General features: G+C 38.9%; 1 protein-coding gene across 2 annotated transcripts in view; it reads left to right on the top strand.

Moving 5' to 3' along the window:
* The window catches only part of ADGRV1 (adhesion G protein-coupled receptor V1), a 471,359-nt gene extending 445,490 nt beyond the window's left edge, over window positions 1-25,869 (top strand). For both annotated transcript variants that reach the window (XM_064482395.1, XM_064482396.1), the window contains 3 exons: window positions 14,344-14,535; window positions 16,832-17,009; window positions 25,411-25,869. In XM_064482395.1, coding sequence (XP_064338465.1) covers window positions 14,344-14,535; window positions 16,832-17,009; window positions 25,411-25,529 — 489 coding nt within the window. In that variant the 3' untranslated portion in view covers window positions 25,530-25,869. The remainder of the gene's footprint in view (window positions 1-14,343; window positions 14,536-16,831; window positions 17,010-25,410) is intronic.
* Window positions 25,870-26,076: the final 207 nt, after the last annotated feature.

The following is a 26,076-nucleotide window of genomic DNA, read 5'->3' on the forward strand; positions in this document are numbered from 1 at the left end:
TTGATTGTTTTTATTAACTGGACAAACATTTCCTTATACATACGTAGAATGTTTTCTTATATTTTTAAGATGTTTTTTCCTAGAGAATATGGGATTTCATTTCTTTGTGTTCTAAATCCCACATTTTCATTTGTTCTAAAAATTACAAGCTGGGTTAGAGTAATGTTGTAAAAAAATGCATTCTCTTATAAGTGTGGTAAAATTTAAAGTCGAGGTATAAACCACTATCTGCATTGCAAGTTTTGCAAAACTACATAAAGTAAAGCAAAATTTGGTGTTTGGAGTTTAGTTCCTTAATTTTAGCAAGTTTTCTTTTTAGATGTAGCTATTACTTCATATACTTAAGTTAAAATTATTTTTAAACCAATAAAATAGTAAAATGTGTCATGTTTTCACATATATTCCCAACACACACACACACACACACACACGCATGGTTCAGCTTTTATTTCCTTTCTCATAACATGCCTTTCATCCCCTCCCACTAGAGGTGGTTTTGGTTCCAACTTCACAGCCTATAAAGATTTGTGATTACATACCCTCCTACTCTTACTGCCTTGGGATCTGAGTCATGGGAGCAACTGTCAAAGAGAGCACCCTAATTTGTCTTCTAGAATTTCTGGAAGACGTAGTAAAGAAAGGGCACGGATGGTACACCTGTACCCATTTCTTAGTTAAGAGTAAGCCCTTCAGGAATAGAAGCTGTCTATTGAGGAATCCTGATTTTTCTCGCCCTTATTTTTCAAGGCCCCTGGTAATACAGGTTTTCAGAGACTTCATATATTCACTCATCCACTCAACAAATATCTGTGGGGACTTGGTCTCTGCAGGGCACTGTGCTGGGCTTAGGGCAGTGAAGAAATCCAGGTGTCTTGCTTTAAGAAGTTTACGGTCTGCAGTGTGATGAAGGAGCCCAACTAGAAAGCTGGCAATTGGGACAGAGCATAATAAATGCTGTGAAAGGAGGTGCACAGGGTGCGGGGACAGAGTGTTGGGCTACTTACTCCAGCACGGCTTGTCCTGGAGGGAGCTGATACCGACCTGAAGAGCAGGGTCAGCTGGGCTGGGGGAGGAAGAGCAGCAGAGGGAGCAGCAGGTCCACAGGGCAAACCAGAGGAGAAGCGCAGCCCACTTGGAGGAACTGAAAGTGTCTGGTGGCTCATTACGCCTGGAGTGTGGAGTCTGAGGCGGAGACTTGTGACAGACAGGACCAAACTGCAGAAGGCTTTATTAGCTAAGTTACAAATGCTATTCTCTACTCTGAAGGTACTAGGGACCATTGATGCATTAATACTTCCCCACTAACACCTCCCCGCTACCTTCACATTTTTTGTGAAAAGACTCAATAAAGGATAAACCCTTTATCAGCGAAGAAACTGATGCCCAGGCCTTAAGAAAGATGGGCAAGAATTGTGTTTACAATCACACTAAGGCAGAACAGCACCTTGGTTTGTATTCTCTCCCATTCTGGGAAAGAAGTGGTTCTTAGCCATGTAAAATACTCAGCCGCAAAGATCCTGCTTGGCTTACATTATTTCTCGGAACACAACCTTGTGGCGAGCCACCTCAACTGGTAGGAATGTGCTGTACAAAGAAAGAAACCAACCAGGTTAAGGATGAGACTTTGTACAGCATAAAAACAATATCTCCTTATATTTATAAAGCAGGCTTGCAGTTTACAAATATATAGCTTGCACTTATTTTATCTGAGTCTTAAAATAATCCATTGAGGTAACAGGTATTGATTCCCATTTTAAAGATGAAAAAACTGAGGCTTACATAAAGTATAGCTCAATATAGCAGTATTTAGCAAGTGGCAAAGCAACTTACGTTATAACTTACTTAGTATCATTATACTAATTAGTATATACTTATACTTATTATACTAATACTATCTTTTAGTATATTCCAAGGTATATGACTTTAAATCACATTCTCTACAAGAGAATGGCAATAAGCAGTAAAGAAAATTAGGTTTAGGGCTAGACTAAAATCCTTATTTAGGTTTTTTGTTAAATTATCAGTCCCAAGAATTGAACGCTCCACTTCTTTAAAGAGTAGAAGATAATAAATAAGGTCCTTGGACTCCAAGTGTAAAACAATATAATACCCATTTTGCGGATTTTTGTATTTGTTTTGGTCTAGAGGAAACAAACATTCTATTTGAAATGTTCTTTTTAAAAAAAAAAGAAAAGAAAAGAAAGGAAGATGATTGACTCACTTGAGGTCCTGGTCATTGAGAGAGGCAAACTAGAAAATCTGTCTTTTGCTCCCAGTATGATCTGTATGTAAATTGTGTTCTGAGAAAGTGGCTATGGAGTCAGTACATGAAACTAAATCTTTTGCTTTTCCTTTTGCTTTCATCATAGGAGCTAAAACATGCCCTCATATGAAACTTACCTGCTATCACAAAGTTGAAAAATTCTATTGTTAAAGTTAAGTTTGGGAGTGTGGACCCAGATCATAGGAGGCATTTTAGGCCACATGACTTAATTTTATTTCTATGTCTCATATAATTTACTCTCGTGTAAGCTCTTTGAAACAAGTACTACATAATTTTTATTGTTTTATGAATTTTCCATGTACTAGACACTCAAAAACTTTTCACAGAATAGCATATATTATTTTGTTGAAGAAAGATAAAATATTTGGTAGAGTATCCCCAAATTTAGGTAAAGCCAGTCACTGGACCCATCTTCCACTTTACTGATTTCCACTCCAGGCAGCGATCTGAGATTTGGGAAGCAGAGAAACTGCTGGTGGAGCTCCAAGCATTGAACCACACAAGGGGTTATGAAATAACTCAGGAAAGCACTGAGCCTGTCTATTCAGTGCCTGCGTGGAACCTGAGTGCACTGCTAGGTAGACACTCAGCTATTATGATTTAATGAATGAATCAAAGATGGTCAGGAGAAAATTTAAATTGCAGACCATCCTCTCATAAAGAGGGTTGGTTAGAATCTGGGTTTTTGTTAGGATACACCCAATGCTCTTTTAAATAGGATAGCTTCCACTGTGCTGGGTCCTTCTGGAGCCCTGTCTAGCCCTACGAAATTGCCATGTAATTCACTGTCGTTGACGCTTGAGTGAAAGAGAGTGATGTTAATAAAAATGCTGAGACAGCAGGGTAAACCAGGAATCCTAAGGAAACCAGGAGTGTCCCAAAGAAACCAGGATCTGAGGTTTTTTCAGCTATTGCCCAAGTGTAAATCCAGTCTTCAGCTCTTTTTCTCCAAAAATGCTTGCGTATGACTTGTCCTTGTATAATTAACGGGTTGAGGAAAATAAACCTTCTCTAGAAATTGTAATTTTTAAAAAGTTCATATCCAAGATAGAGTGGTTATTTCTGGGTGTTAAGATTTGGTATAAATTTCAGGGAGTTGGGGCTTCTCTGCCTCTTTTTTCTTATTTTCCCCTTCTACAATGAACTGGGGCTGCTTTAAATTTTTGCTCTTTAAAATTAAAATATCCATACATTTTTTAGAGCTTTGTTAGTAAATTAATTCTTCCATAGAGCATTCTTGGAGAAATCTCAGTGTCCTTGTTTCACTGACTAAAAGATTGCAACACAGAGATCCTAAATGGTTCCTCCCTACGAAGTAGCTCATTAATTACCAGGAAAGGGGCATTTGAAAATAATACCAAATAATATTTTGACAATATACAGTCTGGTTCTTAATATCTGGAATTAGTATTGATTTCTGTTTAGATGCTATCTTATCTCAAATTTATAAATGCAAAGATTCCCAGAAATGTGATAATTCAGAGTTTTTATCTGTTGGTGCGATGTCTCAGAATTTGCCAGTTTTGCCAGTTGTAATGAGAAATCTCTTTCTGTCTTCCCAGTGCATGATTTATACCTGTGTGTTTCAGCACAGCAAGTCATAGGAAGTTGAGCTCCACATTTTTATAAAAGTCTACACCGATTGTCATTATTTTGGAATTGACTCATTCAAGAATGTTTCTGAAACAAGGTCATTTAGATCATCTTTCATATTTGATTAACCACATTATGATGAAATTAATAATTTCATAAAAGTTTATTAAATATTTTAACCTTTTAAAAGCAGTATAAAAGATGAAGAAGCCCAGTAGTTATGTGTCATTGGCTGGCTGACTGCCGTCAGCAACTTGTGGGAGAGGAGTAAGTCAGGAGTACAAAAATTGGCCATCTCCTGAAGGGACTTTTGTGTCAGAGATGATGTAAAATTGGCAAGAAGGTGCACCCATGTTAATCCAGCATTATAGAAAATGCGAAATATTTAATGTTCATTCAGTATCTTCTGGTGGAACATCTGAAGTTTGTTTGCAGTTGAAAGGACTTAAACTCTGTGCTTTGTAGTCTTTTGCTCTGAATAAGAATAACAATAAAGTAGATGGAATGGAGGGAAGAAAACACCTCATCCAGTGTGAACATGAAGTTATCAGACTGGCTGATCTCACATTGTGAGTCAGATCAGTCCCTACCCTGAGGGTACCTTTTTCTTGCCAACTCTATGTATTAAATTATATATTTCAGTCTTTTCTCACTGCTCTCTGGATGGGGATGACAATAGACTGAAATATGTAATATATGGTGCTGTCAAGGAAAAGGTACCCTCAGGTTAGGGAATGATCTGGTTGTGCTTTTCCCAAAGGCATCGGTTACATCTGCAGTGAAGCAGCGCCTCCTTTGGCTTCTTCTTAGTGTCTGTCTGTGATGCTGTGGACCACCTCTCTCCTGGAACAGAGCCTGCTCTTAGGGTCCCTGACATAGCTCTTTGAGGCTGTCCTCCCATCTGACCTGCCTGACTAGCCGGCTGTTCCTTGTTTATTCACTGGTTCCTCTTCCTGTTCGTGTCCTCCAGCTGTGCTTAACCCCAAGCACTCAGCACTTTGCTCTACGAGTGTCTTCCTTAAAAAAGTGGTACATCCGTATGGCTTCAGCTTTTACCACCGCGCAGCTGTTCCCACACTTCTGTCTCCAACCTTCCTTCTCTCCTGATCTCCCGTCTAGTACCTAAAATAACCTTACTTCTTTTCACTTCAACATGGGTGATATTTAATTTAGTTTCCACAACAAAATGATTTCTCTTCTTTCATTTTTATTAGCACCGGGTCATCCAGTTTTCTCTTTTTGTACACCATCAACACTATTCTTTAGTCACCTATCACTGCCCGAACAATTAAGATTCATCCATAGACTTGTTAATTGATATCTGAATGCTAGAATTTTAAGGCCTTGCAAAAAGGCAGTTTAAAGGATGCTGACCAAAACTATGTCGAAAAGTACTTACAGAGTTAAGCATGGTTTTTGCATTATAAATGTTGGGAAAAATAGAAAGGAGAATCATATTTTGGGACATGTGAAAATTGTGTGAAATTCAAATTTCAGTTTAGCTTTGACAGAGACCATATGTCCTCCTATATCTAAAATATTTACTATTGACTTTTCAGGAAAAGTTTGCTGACCCTTAATTTAAAAGATTAGTGTTCACTTTATTAAAACAACAAATTCAAAACCCTAGTTTGTTATTAAGCTTTTAGAAAAGCAGGTGATTACACACCCATGAAACCCACAATCAAGGTATAAAACATTTCCATCACCCTCAAAGGATTCCCTAGATCCCCCTGGAGAACATTCCTCGCTTTGCTTGCAGAGCCAAGCAACCACTGATCTGCTTTCTGTCATTGTATATTAGTTTGTAATTTCTAGAATTTTGTGAAAATACAATCATACAGTAAGTACTGTTTTGTGCCTGGCTTCTTTTTCCCAGCATACTGATTTTGAGATTCATTCATGTTGTTATATGTGTCAGTAGTTCATCCTTTTTATTGTTACAGGTTTTTTTTCAGCTTTATTGAGGTACGACTGGCAAATGAAATTGTAAGATATTTGAAGTGTACATCGTGGGGATTTGCTCCAAGTATACAAGTTGGCGGTGAGCCGATTTGACCCATCGCCATAGTTTGCTGGACACTGCAGACTTTTTACTGTTAGACAGAACTGAAAGTGCCCTTTTGAATAATCTTTTCAGCATAGAAAAACCACCCCAGAGGGCATGAAAACAACTCACGTTAACTGTTTTATTATTTTAATTGTTGTTATTATTAGTAGTAGTATTTCAGTCTACAGACTTTGGGAATGTCTAGTGCCTGTGGCAGAGATTTCTCAGAATAAACCAAAAATGATTTCAAATTATTTTTTAAAAGGACTTCTAAATATAATAATATTTAAATAAACAGTCATGATAAAGTTTGGCATTTTTGTAATTTCAATTAAAATATTTTTATATTCAGAGCTTAATCCAACTTGAATCTCTTCTACTTTTTATGAAAACCTTTAAAAAATTATTCTCAGGTTCCAAACCTCTTCTACATTATTTAGTTCCATCTCAGTACTGTTATGACCACCTCCAGTCCTCTCTGCCCCTCAGTCCTACCACCCAACTTGATTTGTACTTCTGAAATTTTTCTAATCTAGGAACTCTCAAAACAGGGTTTGGGTGGGGGTCAGGGGTTAGTGCTGTTGTAACTTAAGACAAAAACAGCTTAATTTTCAGTTCCTTCTATTTTGTCAGAAATAGTCTGGCCCCTGATAAGTAGTGTCATGACTGATCAGCACTGCGTGCCTTGAAACCTATCAGAAGCATGAAGAACACTGACCTGAGAGGCTCCAAGATGAAGCCCTGTAGAACAGGGTGCAAGAGGAAAGGCTGAAGGAACAGGGACCATATAATCTGGAGGTGAAATTGTTGAGGCGTGACTTAATAATTATCTTTTGATTCACGAGTATTAACAACAAGGAAGACGAAAGGTTTCTCTTGTCCATAAGTGACACGCAGAGAAATACATTCTTAAATTACAGATAGAAACTTTGGTTGTATAAAAGAAAAAATACCTTGTCTATACTCTGGATATTTATGATGAAAAAATACAGAATTGTTGCTCCTAGGAATTACACAATTTGAAACAGACATCTTTCTAAGCCCAAGCCTTGAAAGTAAAGGCCTGCTACTCAGATACGTTAGTCATAGACGTACCTGAAGCCAGCACACTAAGGTAACTGAACTTCATTGACTTTCCCTTTTCTGAATAGTGTCCCTTAAATTAGTAAAAAAATTTTAGAAGAACTTGACATAATCCATGGTGTACACTAGGCAATTACCAACCCCATCCAAATATTTTTAAGAGTGTTTAGGTAATAATTGTTCCCAAAGAGTTCTAAATGTTTCAGTTGTGCTGATAACCAATGATCAGCTCTTGTTTCCTTTCTCTGTATATTTAATGAACATGTTAGATTGCAGACTCTTATTATAAATAAGAACATTAACAAAACCAACTAAAACGGTGAAAAGTAAGAACAGTTCAAAAAATTTGAAGCAGTGGAAGATGGAATCCCTGCTTTTCTCACACCTGAAAAAAGGGTACAAATGCATAAAACCTGTATTTGTCTTTTCAATCCTGTCACTGGCATGAAATCCAGTGTCTTTGCTGCCAAGTCACTGATGATGCAGAGCAGCAGTAGGTCAGCAGCCCAAGAGCAGTGAGAAGCCAGAAAGAAGAAATCACAAAGACTTCATTAGGGAGCCTGCCAAGGGGAGAGCAAAAGCAGAAAGCTGTGAAGCCCTTTAAGGAGAAGCAGTCACCAAAAAAAAAAAAAAAGCAGCAGCAGCAGCATGCAAACCCACTCCAAGCAGAGAAGCCAGAGACAGCCAGGAAGGTACCTGGGGGCTCAGTGCCAAGCAAGCCCACCACCAGAGGGGCATAGACCCAGGAGAACAGAGACCCAGTCAAGGGCGGATGCTTCATTCTCCCGTAAGAGTCTTGGCACATGTAACATGTGAAACACAAAGAATGAGCCAAAACAAAATTTTCTTGAGCAACTACCGAATTACCTAACGTTAATGAGAAAATTAGAGGACTAAAACCAACACATGCCACTCCCCACTCCATCCTACTCTCTCCTACTGATGAAACATAAAAACTATAATCTATTTAACGAATATTTCTTGTGTGCTAGGGGCCATGCTATAAACTAAAAAATACAACTGTGAATTGGACAGTCTCTTGCTTTCTAGGAGGTTACAATTTATTGAAAGATATTCTTTGCATAATCCCAAATTTGTAATTTTTGAGCTGAAAGAAAGCCAAATTTTAAAGAAGATTTCATTCTTCTAAGTCCTTTATCCTGTACTTTCTTCCTCTATCTAATAGGTAGGTGGTTTTGATTAGGCCACTTGTAGGATTCCACTACCTATTTCTTAACTATTTTCATAACAGAATTAACATATATCTGGAGGTTCTGAAATTGCACATTTTCCCTATGTCTCCAAAAATATTATTCCTGTTATTTAACACCTTTCTGCTTCAAAGTTTTAAAAATATAGAACAGAAAAACAATAATAATAAATGGTCCCTGTGTCCATGTTCCCATTGTACAGAATTGGTCATTCCTAATATGCTAACAAATTTGCTTGGAGGTTTTTTTTTTTAATCATTGTAATTTTGGGGAAAATGATAAATAGTTATTATAAAGAATTAAATAATAAAAGTATAAAGTTTAAAAACTTTTAAAGTCACTTCAAACTTCATCCATAAATAATCCTCATAAACATTAAGTGACTATAATAGAAACAATCATGGCCAGGAATTTTCCAAATTTGATAGCATAAACCACAGACCCAGAAAGCTTAGAGAATCCCAAAAAAGAAAAATATGCCTCAGTGAATCATAGTCAAACTCTTGAAAATCTAAATAGGAAATCATGAAAGCAGCTTGAGGAAGTGAAGGGAGCATTGTATACAAGAAAATAATGATAAAAAATAATACTATTTTCATCAGAAACTCTGGAAACCAGAAGACAGTGTAATGACTCCTTTCCCTAACCAACAAGAAATCAAGACCTGTTAACCTAGATTTCTATATCCCGTGAAAATATGCCTCTAACAGGCAGGGCAGTAAAGACATTTTCAGGCAAAAGCTGAAAGAATTTACTTCCAAAAGCTCTGAACTACAAGAAATACCAAAAAGAGGTTATGCGGGCTGACGGGAAAGGAAATGATGTAAGAGAAATACAGTTTTACGGAAATTAATGGAGAACACCAGAAAGAGCAAATTATGTCATTAAATATAAAAGATCATTAAAAAAATCGTTCCTACTTTATACATATGTATGTCATCTTGTCTCAAAGACTATTGACTGTTTTAAAGTAAAAATAATAACATTAAGTGAACATCATTTCAGACATCTTTCTAGACATACTGAATATGACTGAATGCCTAATTATAATTAAGTTTTAAATATGACCATATTATAGTTGCTGTAATATACAAAATTTAATTTTAATTTATTTGAATTTGTCACAAGAAAAACTAAAATGGAAAAGAAATAATTGTTAAATATCAAAAAGTGCTTCCACACCATAGATATTGTAATCACCACAAGAGAAATAAGAGGTCTCTCTTAGATTAAGAAGTTACAAGTACATTCAAGGATTGGAATCACTGTTTTTTTATCACCTAGGTATTTCAGTTTTATAGTATCAACTGACCACATGCCATGAAAGATGATAAAATCATCAATACTCAGATCTCCTCCTAATTCTACTCTTCTCAACCTTAGGAAATTTTTTAGTTAATATTATGCTTTTTACATTATCTAGATACTTACCATTTACATTTGAATTTATAATTTTCATATTTTTTTTCAATATTGGTCCTTTATCTAAATGCATAGCTACAGGTCCTTTTACATGATATTTTTGCCATCTTCATTTCTGAATTGTTTTTCCCTAGGTGTTGACAATTCGTATCTTTATTGGTTATATTTTATTATGTAGTTTGGGTTGTAGTTTTTTTTTTTTTCCCCAAGAAAATTTATGAATGCTGCACTTATAGCATTTTTTTATGTTTGATAATTTCAAATACTATGTTGGCTGGGTAAAATGTTCTTAAGCCACTTTCTCTCACAGAATGAAACAGATACTGCTTCATTGTCTTTTAACCCTAAAAATTGACATAAAGTCTGAAGGCAGCCTAAAATTTACCACTTATTAAGAGATTGGCTTTTTTCTACTGTAATCTCATAAAGTTTAAAACTTAATAAGGCTACAATGCGGTTTTAAAGAATCTATACCAAAATTTCCCTGGTACATAGTATTATACTTTCAATTCACAGATTAAGTTTTATTTGGGGTTTTTTCCAGGGAACTTTCTTGTACTAGTATCATATATTTTTATTCATCTTCACTTACATTCATTGGATTCCCTATTTCAAGAATAGCAGTTAACAATTCTTGAGTATTTTTCTTATCTCTTAGTTTCTGTAATCCCTTTAATCTCTCTGTCTTTTTCCATCTTAATTCACTGGAAGTTTACATTAGCAAAATCTCTTTATTTTCAAATTCTCTGAGTTATGATATGCTTCATCCATAACCTGTTCCTGCTACTGATAGTGCAGCTTTTCATCAACTCTCACAGCACACCATGAGATAGATTGTGTCTGTCAGACCAATCCCTCGTTGCTCGTACATCTCTAGCTTTTTATTCCTCAAATATTTAAGTGCTGGCACCACTACAAAATCTGCATTTTAATACCTAGACTGATTCAGTTCTTCGTGCTCTAGTGACAGGGCAGGCACTATCACCTTCATGTTTTTTTTTTAATCATACGTAACAACTCTTTGCCAGAATCTGAAATAAATATTAGAAACAGAGGCCGTATGGAGTCAACATGTCAAGATGCTGAACACATTTAGCTCGGGCTTGCTGAGTACTCTTGCTGTCTGGGTGTGAATTCTCACTAGTGCAGGACAGAGTGGGAGGTGTGTCACACTAGCTCCAACTGGCCGTCGTGCAAGGCCAGCATTCAGAATGCAGACAAAATAATGAATTCATGTTTCACTTTACTTAGAGACAAAATTAAAAGAATGAGCCTGGGCAGCTACTAAGTACGTTTATTTAATGCATTTGATATTTTAACCACTTGTCTGTAACCTGAAGAAATTGAGATTGGAGAGGCGGAGACAAAAAGGACTGCTGACTAAGACAGCGTGCCTGTAGTTATGGTTTGAATACTTGGTTTTACCCTCTTCTGAGATCTTTTTACAATTCCTCCAAAGCTTAACTGCTCCTAATTGAGGGCTGTATCTCAGTCCTCAGAGGGGGCACACTCAGGTTTCAGATGAGTTCTCCGAATCAGCATGAAACTGAGACTTCACTTCCTTCAAAGACAGGCAGCTTGATCAACTTCCTGTGTTACCCACTTCTCCTCTGCCGCCACTGCTCAGGTAGATTTGTCAGATGGCAGTGTTGATTCTTTCCCAGCTCATGTGGAACCAACGTAAACTACTAGATAAGCAGCTAAAATCTTCTGTACTTACTTGCGCCTTGATGAGGTTAAGAGCATTTACTAACTCCTTTAGGTTGTTGTGGTCTCATCTGTGTCTCACTGAACATTTGCTAATGAGTTTAAATTCCTAAATCAAAAGAAATCCAAAATTGGCCAAAGTAGGTAGAGTCAATTCAGATACAATCTGAAGACTTTTGAAAGCATTTTTCTTTTTTTCTTTTCTTTTCTTTTCTTTTCTTTTCTTTTCTTTTCTTTTCTTTTCTTTTCTTTTCTTTTCTTTTCTTTTCTTTTCTTTCTTTTTTTATTTTTGGCAGCTTTATTCATAATTGCCCAAAATTGGAAATATCCAATATGGCCTTCAATAGGTGAATGGATAAACTGTATTACATTCACACAATGGAATACTATTCAGCAATATAAACAAATTTTTTAAAATGAGCTATCAAATCACGAAAAGGCATGGAAGAACCTCGAATACATATTGCTAAGTGAAAGAAGCCAGTCTGAAAAGGCTGCATACTGTATGATTCCAACTATATGATATTCTGGAAAAGGCCAAGATAACAATAATAGAAGAAGGTAGGGGTGGGAGGTGGGAGATAAGATACGTAAGAACTCTTTTTCATCATTGCAGTGGATCCAGCAAAATCATCAAAAGAGCAATGCACAGAAAGAATTCCCTTCTCGGTAAGCCTCCACTAAGTAAAGAACAGGAAGAGCAGATGAATTACTATGTCCTGCTTCAGGAACAGTTAGCCTGTTATTTTGCAGGATTTTGTCTTTGTGAGCAGCTTGGGATAGAAACCAAATGTTCTATCCTTGCATCTCATCGCCTGGCAGTGCACATAGAGGGTGGTCAGCATATTGGATTGAGTACTCGAGATTCTAGATTCTCTCTTAAAATTCTTTTACAGAACACCGTACAGAGGAGAGCCTGAGATGTAATATAGTGTTTGGAATAGGCACTTGTTTTCACTCTGAGGTCAGAAACCTCCACAGCTGAGTACTTTGGGATAATGAAGGTCCTTTTTCTATATTTGCCCAGCCTGGGCTGGACACAGGCAAATGTCATCAATCTACATTCTTTTCTTTCCATTTTAACAGTGTTTATGTTTCCTGAGGCACATCTAAAAGATTCAGAGTATTTACTGTGTATGTAAATATGCTTTTAAAAAAAAATACACAGTTTGCACATGCAAGTTATTTTCAGCAGGCAGTTGCTTTGCTGGAGCACAAAAGGCTAGAGGTAAAAACAAACAAGAGAGAATGTGCTGTTTTAACAAATGAGTCCTTAGAGATGGATTCTAAGGCATGGTTTTCGTTTCCTGATCTAGCTTTTACCCTATCGCTTAGTAACACTTAGAGAAATCCTGAAATAAATCAACAGCATTCTCAGTTTTCAAGGCTGACAGTTTAATTTTTTTCCTGTTTTGTCTATTGCTGTGGCCAATGTAATTAGGTCATACCCATGTGAAAAATTACTGGTACAAGAAAAATTTTGGATGTGTGTGTGCGTTTTCAGGAAGATTTAATTCTGCTAATATTCATGACATCATTTGCATGTGAGACTCGTTTGCTTATCACATGCAATTTAGACTATGAATATTGTTTCCAAAAAAAAAAAAAACCCAAATTCAAAAGGAAATGTTTCTGTTACTAATTTTATATCATGGTTAGAGTAATTATATTAAAAATATTTTTAGCAGATAAACCACTGATTTTAAAACATATTTGTTAATTATATAGACTGGATGCCAACCCAGAATGGGGTCATTCTGGTAGAAAGAGGAGAAAGACCTAATTTATAACAGTATTCCAGAAATGGCAACACAGATCAAATGCTAGCATTCCCATCTTGCAGACTGTCCTCTAATTTCATTTTACATTAGAAGTTAGTTGTAGTTCTTGTGCCTTGAGTATATTCTAATAGACTTTTTACTGTTTATACCAGCAGATATAAGCTTCAAGCCCATAGTATTTGCTTTATTGCTTCTACACTTCCAGAAATATTAGGAACCAGGGGAGAATGCAAATTTCAAATTTCACAGAATGATGATACTTATTTGTATTTTATGAAAAATCTTGGCATTAACTCCTTTGCCTCTTTAACAAGCTGAGTGTCTTGCTTTCGTTTTTGTGGACTAATTTAAGAATTTTAGTAACAAAGACGATTCTTATTTGCACCAGGATTAACAGACACAAAAGGCACGATTTAACATATTTTATTGGCTGAATGTAAAGGTCAAAATTACCAAGCCTTATAGAAGCACCATTAGAAGTAGACAGTAGACCCCTTGTAGAAATCAGAAGGAAAGCCAGTGTAGGCAGCATCTGGGACACAACTGCAAAATGTGAGTCGCTCTCTGTGACGGAAGCAGAGCAATTGTCAAGAGTTTGACTAGATTGCAAAAGAATTTAAAGGGCCGGCAGATATTTAAGAATACACAAGACAGCTTTGTTGTTCTCATGTAACACTGAGGAGCAAAGCATGCTAAATATTAAGCAATCCATAGAAGCCCTCTTGAGTCCCTGCCCAGTGATTTTATTTCCAAATGAGGGAAGTAGGTGAGCTATATACACAAAATCAGAAGGCTTACTTAGTTCTTCTCCATCCGCCAGACTCCAAGGTGGCTGGAGCATGTGTGCCTCACTAGAAAATTAAGGTAACCAATTTGCTAAGAAAAAAATGAAAATTAAGTGAGATAGGTGGGAAAAGACAGTAATTTTTTGGAAGATAAGAGGTTTGCCCTCTATAACAAAATGTCCACAGCCAATCAGATACGCCTCTGCAAAGAGCTAGATATCAGAGTTACTTATGTTTTAACCAAGAGAAAAAAAAATGACTTGTTAGCGAGAAGGCAGTCTTGCCAAGTGATATTGAATGACTTTCCCAGCTTTGGGTAGAACTTGGAGAACACGTGTAGCAAATCGGCTGTGCCTGCCCTCACGTGTATTGTTTAGCGGTGGTCGCAGGTCACCCTTTTACATGCTGGTGTTCTTTTCTTTTACAGGGACTTTACGTTTTTGTGGTTTATTTCATTCTACACAACCAGACGTGTTGCCCTATGAAGGCCAGCTACACAGTGGAAATGAATGGGCACCCAGGACCCAGCACAGCCTTCTTCACCCCCGGGAGCGGAATGCTTCCTGCAGGAGGGGAGATCAGCAAGTCCACCCAGAATCTTATCAGTGCGATGGAGGAGGTGCCTGCCCTGACCCTTCTCCTTCTCCCCCTCTGTCTCTGTCACTGCTTCTCTCTGAATCTCTCTCTGTCACTCTCTTTCATGTACAACCTTTCCATTTTACAAAGAGCACAAGTTAGACGGTGCCATGTACTTTTTAGACCCTTTTCCTCCTGATGTTCTCTGACCTGTAGTGTTGGATGTGCTCACAGTGGTATCATGTCCATTATCTAATTCTTCTTCCCCCTTGCCCTGTGAGCTCCACCAACCAGCAGTTTGTACTGGGAAATCAGACAGAACATACTTTTTCATCTCTTTCTTCAGAAGCTTCCTAATTTGACATGATAATGACTGAATCTGCTTCAGAAATTTTTCTTTAAATACTGTTTCTTGGGTTGGGGGCAGCATCTAGCTCAGTGATAGAGCGCATGCTTAGCATGCACGAGGTCCTGGGTTCAATCCCCAGTACCTCCATTAAGGAAAAAAAAAATCAGTGTTTCTTCCTAAAAATATTTTCACAGCTTTCTTTGTTTACTCATCCCAAACTCACTGCTTCAATCCCAACAAACGTTCTGAAACAAACCTCCCATTGTTCTCTGTCCACACATTTGGGGTTCCTGTGTCTAAATCACGTTGCCCCCAACCTATCAGTAGTGCCGCCCATAGCATGGGCACCACTGCTCATCTTTTAAAACATACCTGAAGACATTTGTCCAGGAAGAGACAGTAAACAGGTCCCTGACAACTTCTGCGGTGCCTGAGATGTGCTTGCTACCATTCCTTACATAGCTCGTATTGGTGTGTCTGTATTAAAGAGTCAAGAGGAGCAGTATTTGTTTGGATCCTGAAAAATAGCAGGAAATGAAGGTGCATCTGTCTGAAAAGAAAACAGTTTATAGACAGTTAAGTAGGGAGGGAGAGAGCGGGAGAATCTACCTGCTCAATAATATTTTTTGGCCTCCATGTTAATGTAGAAAGTAATTTGATTCATGTCAGGTGAAAATTAAGGTAAGTGATCACAAATAAATTACCATATTTAAAAACTGGGATATGTGTTTAGTACCCTTAACTGTTTAGAAGTCTGGTACCATTTTTATAACCTAAAAGTTCTTGAAACTGAATTGTTTCCGCATCACAGTTGATAACAATAGAAATGGGCATTTTTAGGATCAGCAGTTCAGAAGTGAGACTTAAAACTTTTTTTTTTTTGTCTTTTTGATTGGCTACCCAATCTAGCACTTATGTAAATCTGAACTATACAGTACGTTAGCCATTAGCCACGTGTGGTGGTTTAAATTGAAATGAATCAAAATTAAATAACATTACAAATTCAGCTCATCAGTCACCCTGGCCATGTTCAAGTGCTCAATGGCTGCATGTGTCTGGTAGCTACTCTAGTGGGGAACACAGATATAAAATGTTTGTGGCATCACAGAGCTACATCAAGCTGTATTGAACAGTGAGTGCTAGTCTAGTTGTTCAACTTCCTGGTGAAATTTTCTCAGGTTTCATCTTCTCTCAGATTTATTTCTCCAGTCGTTAGATCACTTTTCTCAGTTCTCAGAGAACCTTATATGGGAGGCAGCAGCTGTGACAGTGCAGTTCCTGGCCTGAGCACTACTCGAATGTTCATTTGGGGTGTAGCACAGTGGTATATCCTACAGTGTGCTCTGCATTCCTCAGAGGCTTAAAACTGGCCTTGATCCAGCTGTCCGTGAGGGACTAGCAGAGACATTCTTGAAAGCCATGCAGAGAAGGGAAAGCGTTAGGAAAGGAAGGATTAAGGGGGTGTTTACCAGTAACCGAAAGGAAAGCAAATATATTTAACCGTTTCAGGATAGAACTGTCTCTTTAAACATTTAATTTTAGAAAAGGAGGAGTTTAGAATTCTATCAAAGAACTTTTTTTTCCAACTCACTATGTCCTTAATCGGTAGCTACTATATTTAGAATTCTATATTGTATCTTAAAGACTAGAAGTGTTCCTCTCCAGGTCTTATTTTTCAGCAGTTTTCTTTGCACATATCCTATGAAAAAATGTAATGTATTTATTGGCTTTAAAAATAATCCTCTTTCTCCACATGTGACGGCATAGAAATCTACAAGTAATTCTAATAGAGAAGTTGTTTAGAATTATCAGATTAGATTGTCTGATGGAGAGACATACTAAAGAAAAAATGTAAAATTAAAAGTCTTAATTCTAATTCACTTGGTCTTTCTAACTGAGATACAGAGATAAATTGTTCATATAGATTTTAGAGTAAATATGTGTGTACTCATATTATGGTTCCCTTTTCTCCCAACCCCGACCCTAAAAGGTGCCACCTGACTGGGAGAGAGCATCCTTCCAGCACGCGAGTCAGGCCAGCCCTGACTTAAAGCCAAGCCCGCAGAATGGCGCCACGTTCCCGTCCTCTGGAGGATACGGCCAGGGGTCATTAATAGCTGATGAGGAGTCCCAGGAGTTTGATGACTTGATATTTGCATTAAAAACTGGTATGTGTGAACCCACAAACCCCATTAGACGTAGGCGCTCTTGCTGTGCTAAGATTTACATCTTCTTCCCATGAAGCTGTAGAAGTTCAGTCACCCTTAGCTCATCCTGATTCTCATGACCCCATCCTAATCCCAGCCAAATTCTAGGATATTTTATTCTTGGCACCAAATATAAGACAGCCTAAGAATAATGTAAAACTTACTTTTAAGGAAAAGGCATACTCTAACTAAATGTAAGTATCTCTGCACTGGAGTCTTGCTAGCACACCAGGAACCCATTGAGACAAGTTCAGCTTTGTAAGAATCTGGTGGGGGTTTCACTGAGAGAGTTTTGCCTTTGACCTGCCAGATAGAATTTCTTGTGGGGTATCTTTGCAGCAGAAACTTTCAAAGGCAACCCAACAGGCCTCATATAGTTTTACAGTTTTCAAGGAGCTATCACAAATAGAATTTCCTTGGCTCTTCCTGTATGTTCAACTCTACTCAACCTATGTCCCCAGTGGATAGTTGTTTTCAAATCAAATATGCAATTTTTTCTTTTTTTTCCTCAGAAAATTGTTAAACTGTCACTGTTATAAAAACTTCAGTGAACCTTTCATTTTTAGATATACAAGCAAACTAGAAGAGATATGACTGTGTTCAGACGAACCTATTGTACTGATTACTGCATTCTACTGTATATATTCCTGTGTTCAGATTAGTGCTTGGTGCTTGGTAAACCTTTTGTAGATGTTTTTGGAGAATGAATGAATGAATGAGTGAATGAAAAGTGAAACAAAGTTTGTTTGGAGGAATAGACATTCACACAAACATGACATAAAGAAGAGTAAAATAAGTAGTGGAAAGAGTTATTCAAAGAAACTTTTTTTAGAACCTTCTCAGTTGAGCCTTGAAGAATATGTAAGGCTGAAGTAAGTAAAGAGTGGAGGAAAGACAGTGCAGACTGAGGGAAAAGAATTAGCCAAAGCCCTGGGCTGCACGGGGTGGGGGGCATGGCCTGCCTGGGGAGAAGCAGCACGCAGTGTGGCTGGGGTGGAGGCGGGGTGAAGCCAGGCGGCGGGAGAAAAACCTGGAAGGCAGGTCACCTGCATTGTTAGCAAGTTACTAGAGTTCCTCAACTGGGTTTCAGTGAGCACCCTCCTGGAGATATTCATAGTCACCCTCGGTGAAAGGATCCCCTGACCGAATCCACTTGGGAAACTGCAGAGGTTCACAATTCCCCTAGCGTTTTAGCAGCCCTAAAAAGCCCTAGGATAAAGAAAGCCACTTCACTTCATTTAACCTGGGGCTTCCAGAACACAGTTCCTGGTAGATTCACTTTGGGGGAGCAGAGTACTTACCGACGTCCTGCATGGTATTAAGATGCTCTGCGCATGCCATGCTAGGCAGTGGGATGTTTATAGAGCCCAGTGAGCCACGGAGGTTTTCCAGGAGAGGAACAGCATGTTCTCACTGGTTTTGAGGCAAAATAACTCTTGTGAAAGTCTGGAGGATAAATTTGGAAGCAGTCAGAAAGGCTGGGAGGTGATTACAGTGGCCCAGGGTTTAGGCCTCAGATCTGGGGAGTGGAAAGAAAAAGGACAAGGGGAGAGCTGAGGAAGCACAGAGGACAGGCGAGTCAGCAAAGGCTCGCGCTTCTCACCTGAGTGAGGAATCGCGTCTAAAGAGCATTTGTGTGTTGATTGCTTTCAGCAAGAAACTGATGAGTTCCGATTTGGATATTTTGATCATTCAGCCTGGGGGCTCTTAAATATTCAAGTTGGGATCTTTGGTGAGAGATGCAGGGTTGGAGGTAATGATGTGCAATGCCTCATGCAGCAATTACGTTTGAAGCTATGGGGGTGAGTAAGTTGAGTCTGGGAGAGTGGAAGCTAAGAGATGAGAACAAAAGAGGTGAGGAAGGGAGGGAAAAGGAGAAAGGGAAAACATGAGAAAGGAAAGAAATAGGAAGAACATCCTAGATAATACCTACATTTAAAGAGTGAGTGGAAGAGGGTCCCACAGAGGCTGTGTGGTGAGCACAAGAATAGAGAGAGAAGAGTTTCATGACGGAGGGAAGGAACAACTTTATTAAACGCTCCTCAGAGTTAGGACTGAAAAGGGTCTTTCACATTACAAATAATCCTGAGGGAAGATTATGTTCCCAGCGCTAGAGAACAGTCAGTTGATATTACGGCACTGCGAACACGAATTCTTGTAACATAATTAAATTAGACTGGATCCTATATATATAACAAGTATTGAATGCATTCCATTCAGGAATGCATGGAATGACTTGCTTACTTATAGATGGAGTTGAGCATTGCTTAGAGTTCACTAAACACATTGGGAAGTAAATACTTAAAAAGACCAGAATAGTAGCCTCTAACACAGGCTCCTTTTATTTTTGGAAAAGGTACCAAGCACCACTCCCTAGACACTTTCCATCTTAGAATACGGTGGAAACAAAGGAGCAGGCCACTTGCCACTCCATCTACAGCAGAATTCACAGTCAACACATGGGCCAGATTTGGACCAACAGGGAATTTTTTTGGCCTTCATTGCATTTTAACATTTTTGAACCAAAATTTAAAAATTTAGAAATAACCCATAAAACCCCAGAAATTCCTAAAAAAAAAAATCTAGCGATAAGAGTGCTTAAAATCTAGCAGAACACTGATTGGAGCTGAGTAACAGCTGCCCCTTTAGACAGCTTTGTCCAGTGCCCACCAGACCTGTGTCACTGATTTACTCTGGTGTCCCTAGGCTCTGTGACATTTGAGTTTGCAAATCTTGATCTGTCTCAGATCCCGCCTAACTGTGAGCCACTCTAGGTCAAGTACTAGGAACAGTGGATCTTCAAAGTTTTTTTCATTTGAACCCCTAAACAACTTTGAAAAGCTATATTACTGTTTGCATATATCTAAATAAACATCTAAAATTTTTCATCATAAGTTTAAGTAGTATCAAGAAACATAATTTCCACTAAATTATAAATTTTAGATTTTTTAAATTTACATTATTCTTTCAAACTAATTTAAAGAAGTCTAAGTACCAGAGCAGTTTGATACCCACAGTTATTCATTTGCTTTTAAATAGCTATGAGCAGGCTTTTCTTTTCCAGTTGGAAATTTTCCACCATTCTCTTCTCTCTTTGAACTTGCATTACCATTCCACTCCCAACACAGAATTTTATCCAGATGTAATGTATCTTACTCATTTAATTGGTATAAAATAGAAGCCCTTGCCCCAAAGCCAGTCTTGGACTTGTTTTTTCATTTGAATTTTAACCATATTGCATTTCTTAAAACACATACACACGCAAAGAAAAAGAAAACACTATTGACCTTTTTCATTTTTTAAATAAATTATTTGTTTTTCTACGAGAAATCTAAAAATTTCACTCTAAAAAGAGGACATAATCTTCAATTAGTTGTTCATGAAGTACATTAGCCTCTCCACAGGCAAGTGAGACACTCAGTCCTAGACTAGTGGTGTCGTGGTTATTATTAGTTATTTTAATAGAACTTTCTCAGGGATCATCCGTGTTCCCAGCCAGGACTTTGGGAGAAAGAGAACAGTCACCCTGGGACAGCCTCCATTTTCGGAAAGAGGAGAAGGTCTGAGCTAACTCACCAGAACGGACTCCGCCTGCACAGAGGGCGAGGCCGGCATGGAAGGGCATGTGCTCTGTTTACATCCCTCACAAGTGTTTTGAGAACTGGCATTTTTATGTTGATTCAGAACTGACGTGATTCTAGAAAATGTCAAGCTGGGAACATCTTGGGCTTAGAAACAGGGTCATTCCTCACAGGGATCTTCTCCCAGAGACTAATCTGATTCCCCGTCACCCCAGCCCCTTAACTTCCTGATTTTGCCTCAGGCTAATGACACAAGTGTCCTGATAAACAGTTCCCTGTTGGAAATCTTTAAATGATTTCTTTTTTCAGTCAGAAGAAAATAAATAACAAGTCCTTGAACACACATGAAAACATTCAGAATCGAGGTCCAAATACACAAACTCCTCGAACTCATTAATACGTTTCTCCTTCAGAGACATCACATCACTACAACTTATTTGACTTCAAGAACTTCTGCAGCCCAGTGTACTAAACAAAGTTGGGTGGGCATCAAAGTGGAAGAGTAAAATGTGGAAAGATTTTTATTTTTTTTCCTTCAGAAGAAGATTGAAGGAGTATGACCTCTGTCTCATTATTTTAAAAGGCCATAGGATGGGGAGGGTATAGCTCAAGTGGTAGAGTGTGTGCTTAGCATGCATAAAGTCCTGGGTTCAGTCCCCCCGTATCTCCTCTAAAAATAAATAAATAGATAGATAAATAAGTGAATTAATTAAATAAGTTACCTCCCCTCCCCCCAAAATAAGATAAAATTAAAAATGGAAAAAAAATTAAAAATAAATAAATAAAAGGCCATAGGAAATAAGAATGGGCTTTGGGGTCCATGAACCCTGTGTCGGAATCCTGGTTCTGCAGTGTACTGTCTGTGTGACTTTGAGCAAGCAGCTCAACCTTTCAGTTTCCTCCTTTAGCAGATAAAGGTGATTATAACTAGCTTGTAAGTTTTCATGGAGTATGGAGATTGCCTATGTAAAGAATCTATCACAGTGTCTGGCAGAATTTAAATTCAGCACATGTGTGGTATAAGTTATTTGTTGGGTTCAATTTCTTGTTATGCTTAAAAACAGTTTTAAATGTTCATACTGTTTTCTGTAACACCTGGGTGTTCACTGCCCCATAGCTATTGAGCCAGGTAGTTTGGTGCTTGAGTATGTGACAAGGAGTTTGAAATTTATTCTATAGACACATGTGAACACTTGAAACCTGGGGAACAAAGAAGTTACATGATTTAGAGCTGCCCGCACACGAAGCAGTTGGGTGTGGAAGACAGCCCCGTACATTTGGGGTCAGAAGGCCCATTGAATTCCATGACTTCCCTGCTGTGTGACGTGGGCAACTCATTGGGTACTTCTGATCCTTACTCAGTCCCCATGTCTGTAAAACAGGACTAATAATCATGCTTCCTAACTAATAACTAAAGTATGTTGAAATGTTGAGGAAATGAGGGACACGAGATGAATGTAAGTTGTTACTTGGAGTTCCTTTGACATTGCCTGTTTAGTTAATCACAGTGGAAAGTTATTACTATCAGAGATACTGGATTTTTCGTGAATTTTTGGCTTAAAATTTAAGCACTAAGATACTTTTCATAAAATCAGGATTCTTACTGCCAAATGCCTTCCTAGACCATTGAATGAATTACAGCAAGACGAGAAACACACTTTGTCCTGGGCCGTGCTCCCAGTCCTGCCGCGTGCGTGTGTGTGTGCGCGCGTGTGTGTGTGTGATACTTGTCCTGTCTGAGTCTCAGGAGGGATTAGGATTTGGATACCGTGCATCTGTGTCAACTGAGAGGAAACTGAAAAGGAGGATGAGGTGGGTCACAGTCAGGGTGAGGAGGAGGACATGGTGACTCAAGGGGAGGCTGTATCTAGAACCTGCTGACGTCTCCTGGGGCTCTGGGCTGCTCAGCAAGCTGGTGGCACCCCTTCGCTTGTGAAGCTGCATTGCACGTTGGACCTCCCAGCCCAGTCTGCTCTGTCCCTCACAGGCTTCTCTGCAGGCTGTCAGTACAGAACTTCTTTGTAGTGTGCTTTGTCCCCACGTGGGCAAACGCTGATGCATTCCTAGTGGCCTTCAGAGCAGACCAACCCTGAAATCAGAGGGAGGCAATGCTAGTTCATTCATTATGCCTCACTCTTCCCTGATGCTGATCCTGGGGGCCCCTCTGTCTCTCCATGGTTGATCCCATATCGGGCAGCTCTGTTGCTGAGCACCTGAATTCCGCACCCAGATCAAGCTGCTGTAGGCTCAGGACCTCAGTCACCTTCTGTCTTACTGTTCCGCTTCGAGGTTCTTCCAGGTCGGATAGTTCCCTGCTTCTGTGACAGAAAAATATGGGCCCTCTGCCCTTCAAAAGCAGTATGGCAAACTCAAATGTTACCTCAGGGCCAGACATATATCATAAGTGATCCAAAAAGGCTGATGAAAACATTCACAAACCAGAAAGTAGTTCCTGGTCTATGTTTTTGCCTTTTTTTTCCAAAACAATTCACAAATATAAGCCCAGCGTTCACTTATCTTCTGCTTTTTAAAAGAGAAACCCAAATTCTGTTTTTTTAATGTTAAATATATATTTTTTGAACTATGGCAACTAAATTTTGAAAAACATTGTCATTGGCAATATTCTAGTTCTTAACTTGAGGACAGAGTTCACGGGTGTTTGTTACACATTTTGTTTCATGACTTACATGTCCACTATATATAGAGGTACCATCCAATTTATCATCCACACTAGGGCAATTGGAGTGTAAAAGGATGTGATTAATAATTTTTTCAAGTATAAACGGGTTTTTCAGACAGTTCACTCTCCAGCTCCCTGCTGTGAAGGAGTAGTGAAAGAAGAATTTATGAAAGGGTGTGGAAATGGGCCTTAATGGACAGGCAGGAAGATGCTCAGGCTGAAAAGAATGTGGCTGGTTGCAGGACCAATCAAAAGAACTGATCACTTTGAGAAAGCTCTCCAGTGGGCAAAGGTTGAACTCTTGTCCGTTTGGCAAGGTACAGCCAGGTTAGGAGTGTCTTAAAAGACATTGCAGATGGTTTCAAGCTTGATGCCATTGGCAAGAGGAGCTCACATTTGTTCTTGAGAAGGAAAGTGCAGTGGAGTGCAGAATGGATCAGAGGAACAGCTCAGGCAATAAAGAGGGAGGAGGCATTTTCAAGAATCAGGATGCAGAACACAGTTTATTAATACATTCAACAAACATTTCCTGAATACCCACAAGGAGCTGGGCACTGTCCTAGGAACTAGGAGACATAATCTAGCAGGAGAATCAGAAATTTAACAAGAGAAACATCATGTTCCCATGAGTAGCAGAGGTGATACTACCTGAATTGATACTTACAGGATGAGTGGAAGCAGCCAGATTAAGGAGTGGGGCAGAGGGAAAGAGCATCCTAGGCAGAAATGCCCACATAATAACATGGTGAAGAAAGGCAGTGACCAGTGGCCCTAGTGAGACATTAGGTGAGAGAGCAGACAAGGGTCTGGTCTGGCAGATCGTGTGGACCCTGAAACTGGGCTGAAGACAAGCCCTCCAGACCGCAGACCACAGCCCATCAGACCCCAGAGGTGCTGTGCAGGAAAGCAGAAGAGCTTTGGAAAGAGCCAGCAGATCAGAGGGTGCGATGGGCAAGGGCAGCGTCACAGAAGCAAAGGGAGGAAGTGAGGTTTCAACAGCAGCCTGTAATAGAGAGAGGGTGGGAAGAACAGAGACTCAAAAGAGGGGGGGCTTGGTTAGAAGGAAGTCATTAGTGGACTTCTGCTTCTGTCTCCAAATAGGTTAAGAAGAAGCTAATTCACCATCTTCCCTTAGCTACCAACTCTGCAGAATCGCCTTTCCTGTATCAGATGGAAAGGGAAGTCTCAGCTGCCCAGGCAACTGATTTTTCACTTTCCTTCTTATTTTCAGTCTTGTGCCTGGCAGAGGGGGGTGGGGCTGGGAGCTGTAATCTCTGGTGATTCAGCCAACAACACGCCCTGTGACCACATCCCTATTCTCTGTCTGTGTGTTTGTGTGTGTGTGTGTGTGTGTGTGAGAGAGAGAGAGAGAGAGGATGTTTATCTGTTCCTCTGCACCTTATAAAAGAAAATAACAAGGTGTTAGCCTAGCATAGTGTCGAGTTTTCTGAGTTGTGAATAAAGTAGTAAATAGTAGAGCTTCCTCAACAGAGATTCTGGTGCTAGCTGCAATTAACAGCTAGCTTTGTGGGATTCTTGTGTGGATCCGTTCTGGCCTGTGTTACATCATTATTTTTACCTTGGGAACAGATCTGAGTCATTCAGAGCCAGTGCCTTCTGGGCACTGATATGATACCAGGTGTGGTCAGTGGTTTCTTTCTCAGATCCCTGCCCACGCTGAGTCTCAGCTGAAAGATCGACTAGGTTCAGTAAATGTGGGGTTGGAGGTTGTATGTTTTCCAACAGCAAATCCTATCCCCCTGCTAAAAAATTCCAATCAACTGTCTGATTGGTTTTATTTCAGTAAGCCCCCTTTTGAGAAATGCTGTTCTTACGAGTACGTTATACCTGTCAACCATGTGGGAACAGAAAAAAGATTAAGAACCCAAATTTGTGTCTTTAGAAATTAATTTTTACTTATAAAGGCTACCAAAAGGAATTTGAAATATAGTTTTATAACTGTTAGATGTTAATAATATTTATTCTAAGTACATAGCTCACTTTTTGTTAACATCAGAGAAATAAATGTGTGTTGACTTAATGTAACTTGACCCTTAATTTGCTGAACTAATAGCTGGGAGTTTTTTGTTTTCTGTTGCAGGTGCTGGTCTCAGTGTCAGTGACAATGAATCTGGTCAAGGCAGCCAGGAGGGAGGCACCTTGCCTGACTCCCAGATCGTGGAACTTAGAAGAATTCCAATCGCAGACACCCACCTCTAGCACTCAGTAACCATTAGGAGGAGACTACTTTCGTATTTGTGTTGACTCTGCTAAAACTCTATAAGTACATGAGGCCATGTAATAGGATTCTTAATTATACTGGATGATTAACCCAGAAGTGATGATTATGTTTGAAATATAAATTGCTTATCCTTGTGCAACCTGAAAATTAACAGCTATAATGAAAGACTAGATCAATTTATATCAGTTAATAGGATTAATTTATATCACTTAATGGGGTGTCCATATTCCAAAATATTAGTTGTTTTTTAATCATCCTACATGGCTACTAACATTGTTTAATAAAAGTAATAATAATCAATAAAAACTGTAGAATCCACTTGGTATCACCCAGGCTCATTATTTATGAAAAAATACTGTGCCTGAGCAAAGAAACCTCGATGATGTCAAGCACCCTGTTTCTTCCAGCCCTGGTACAGGTGATCCAGATTTAAGACTTCACGACATCTAGAAGATTTTCTTTCCTAAAAACCACAAAACATATTGTCTGTTGATGATTTTGCACCTGTGTGTTGGCAGGGTGCTG

This window comes from Camelus dromedarius, chromosome 3 (assembly GCF_036321535.1).
Source record: "Camelus dromedarius isolate mCamDro1 chromosome 3, mCamDro1.pat, whole genome shotgun sequence".
NCBI classification, from domain to species: Eukaryota; Metazoa; Chordata; class Mammalia; order Artiodactyla; family Camelidae; genus Camelus; species Camelus dromedarius.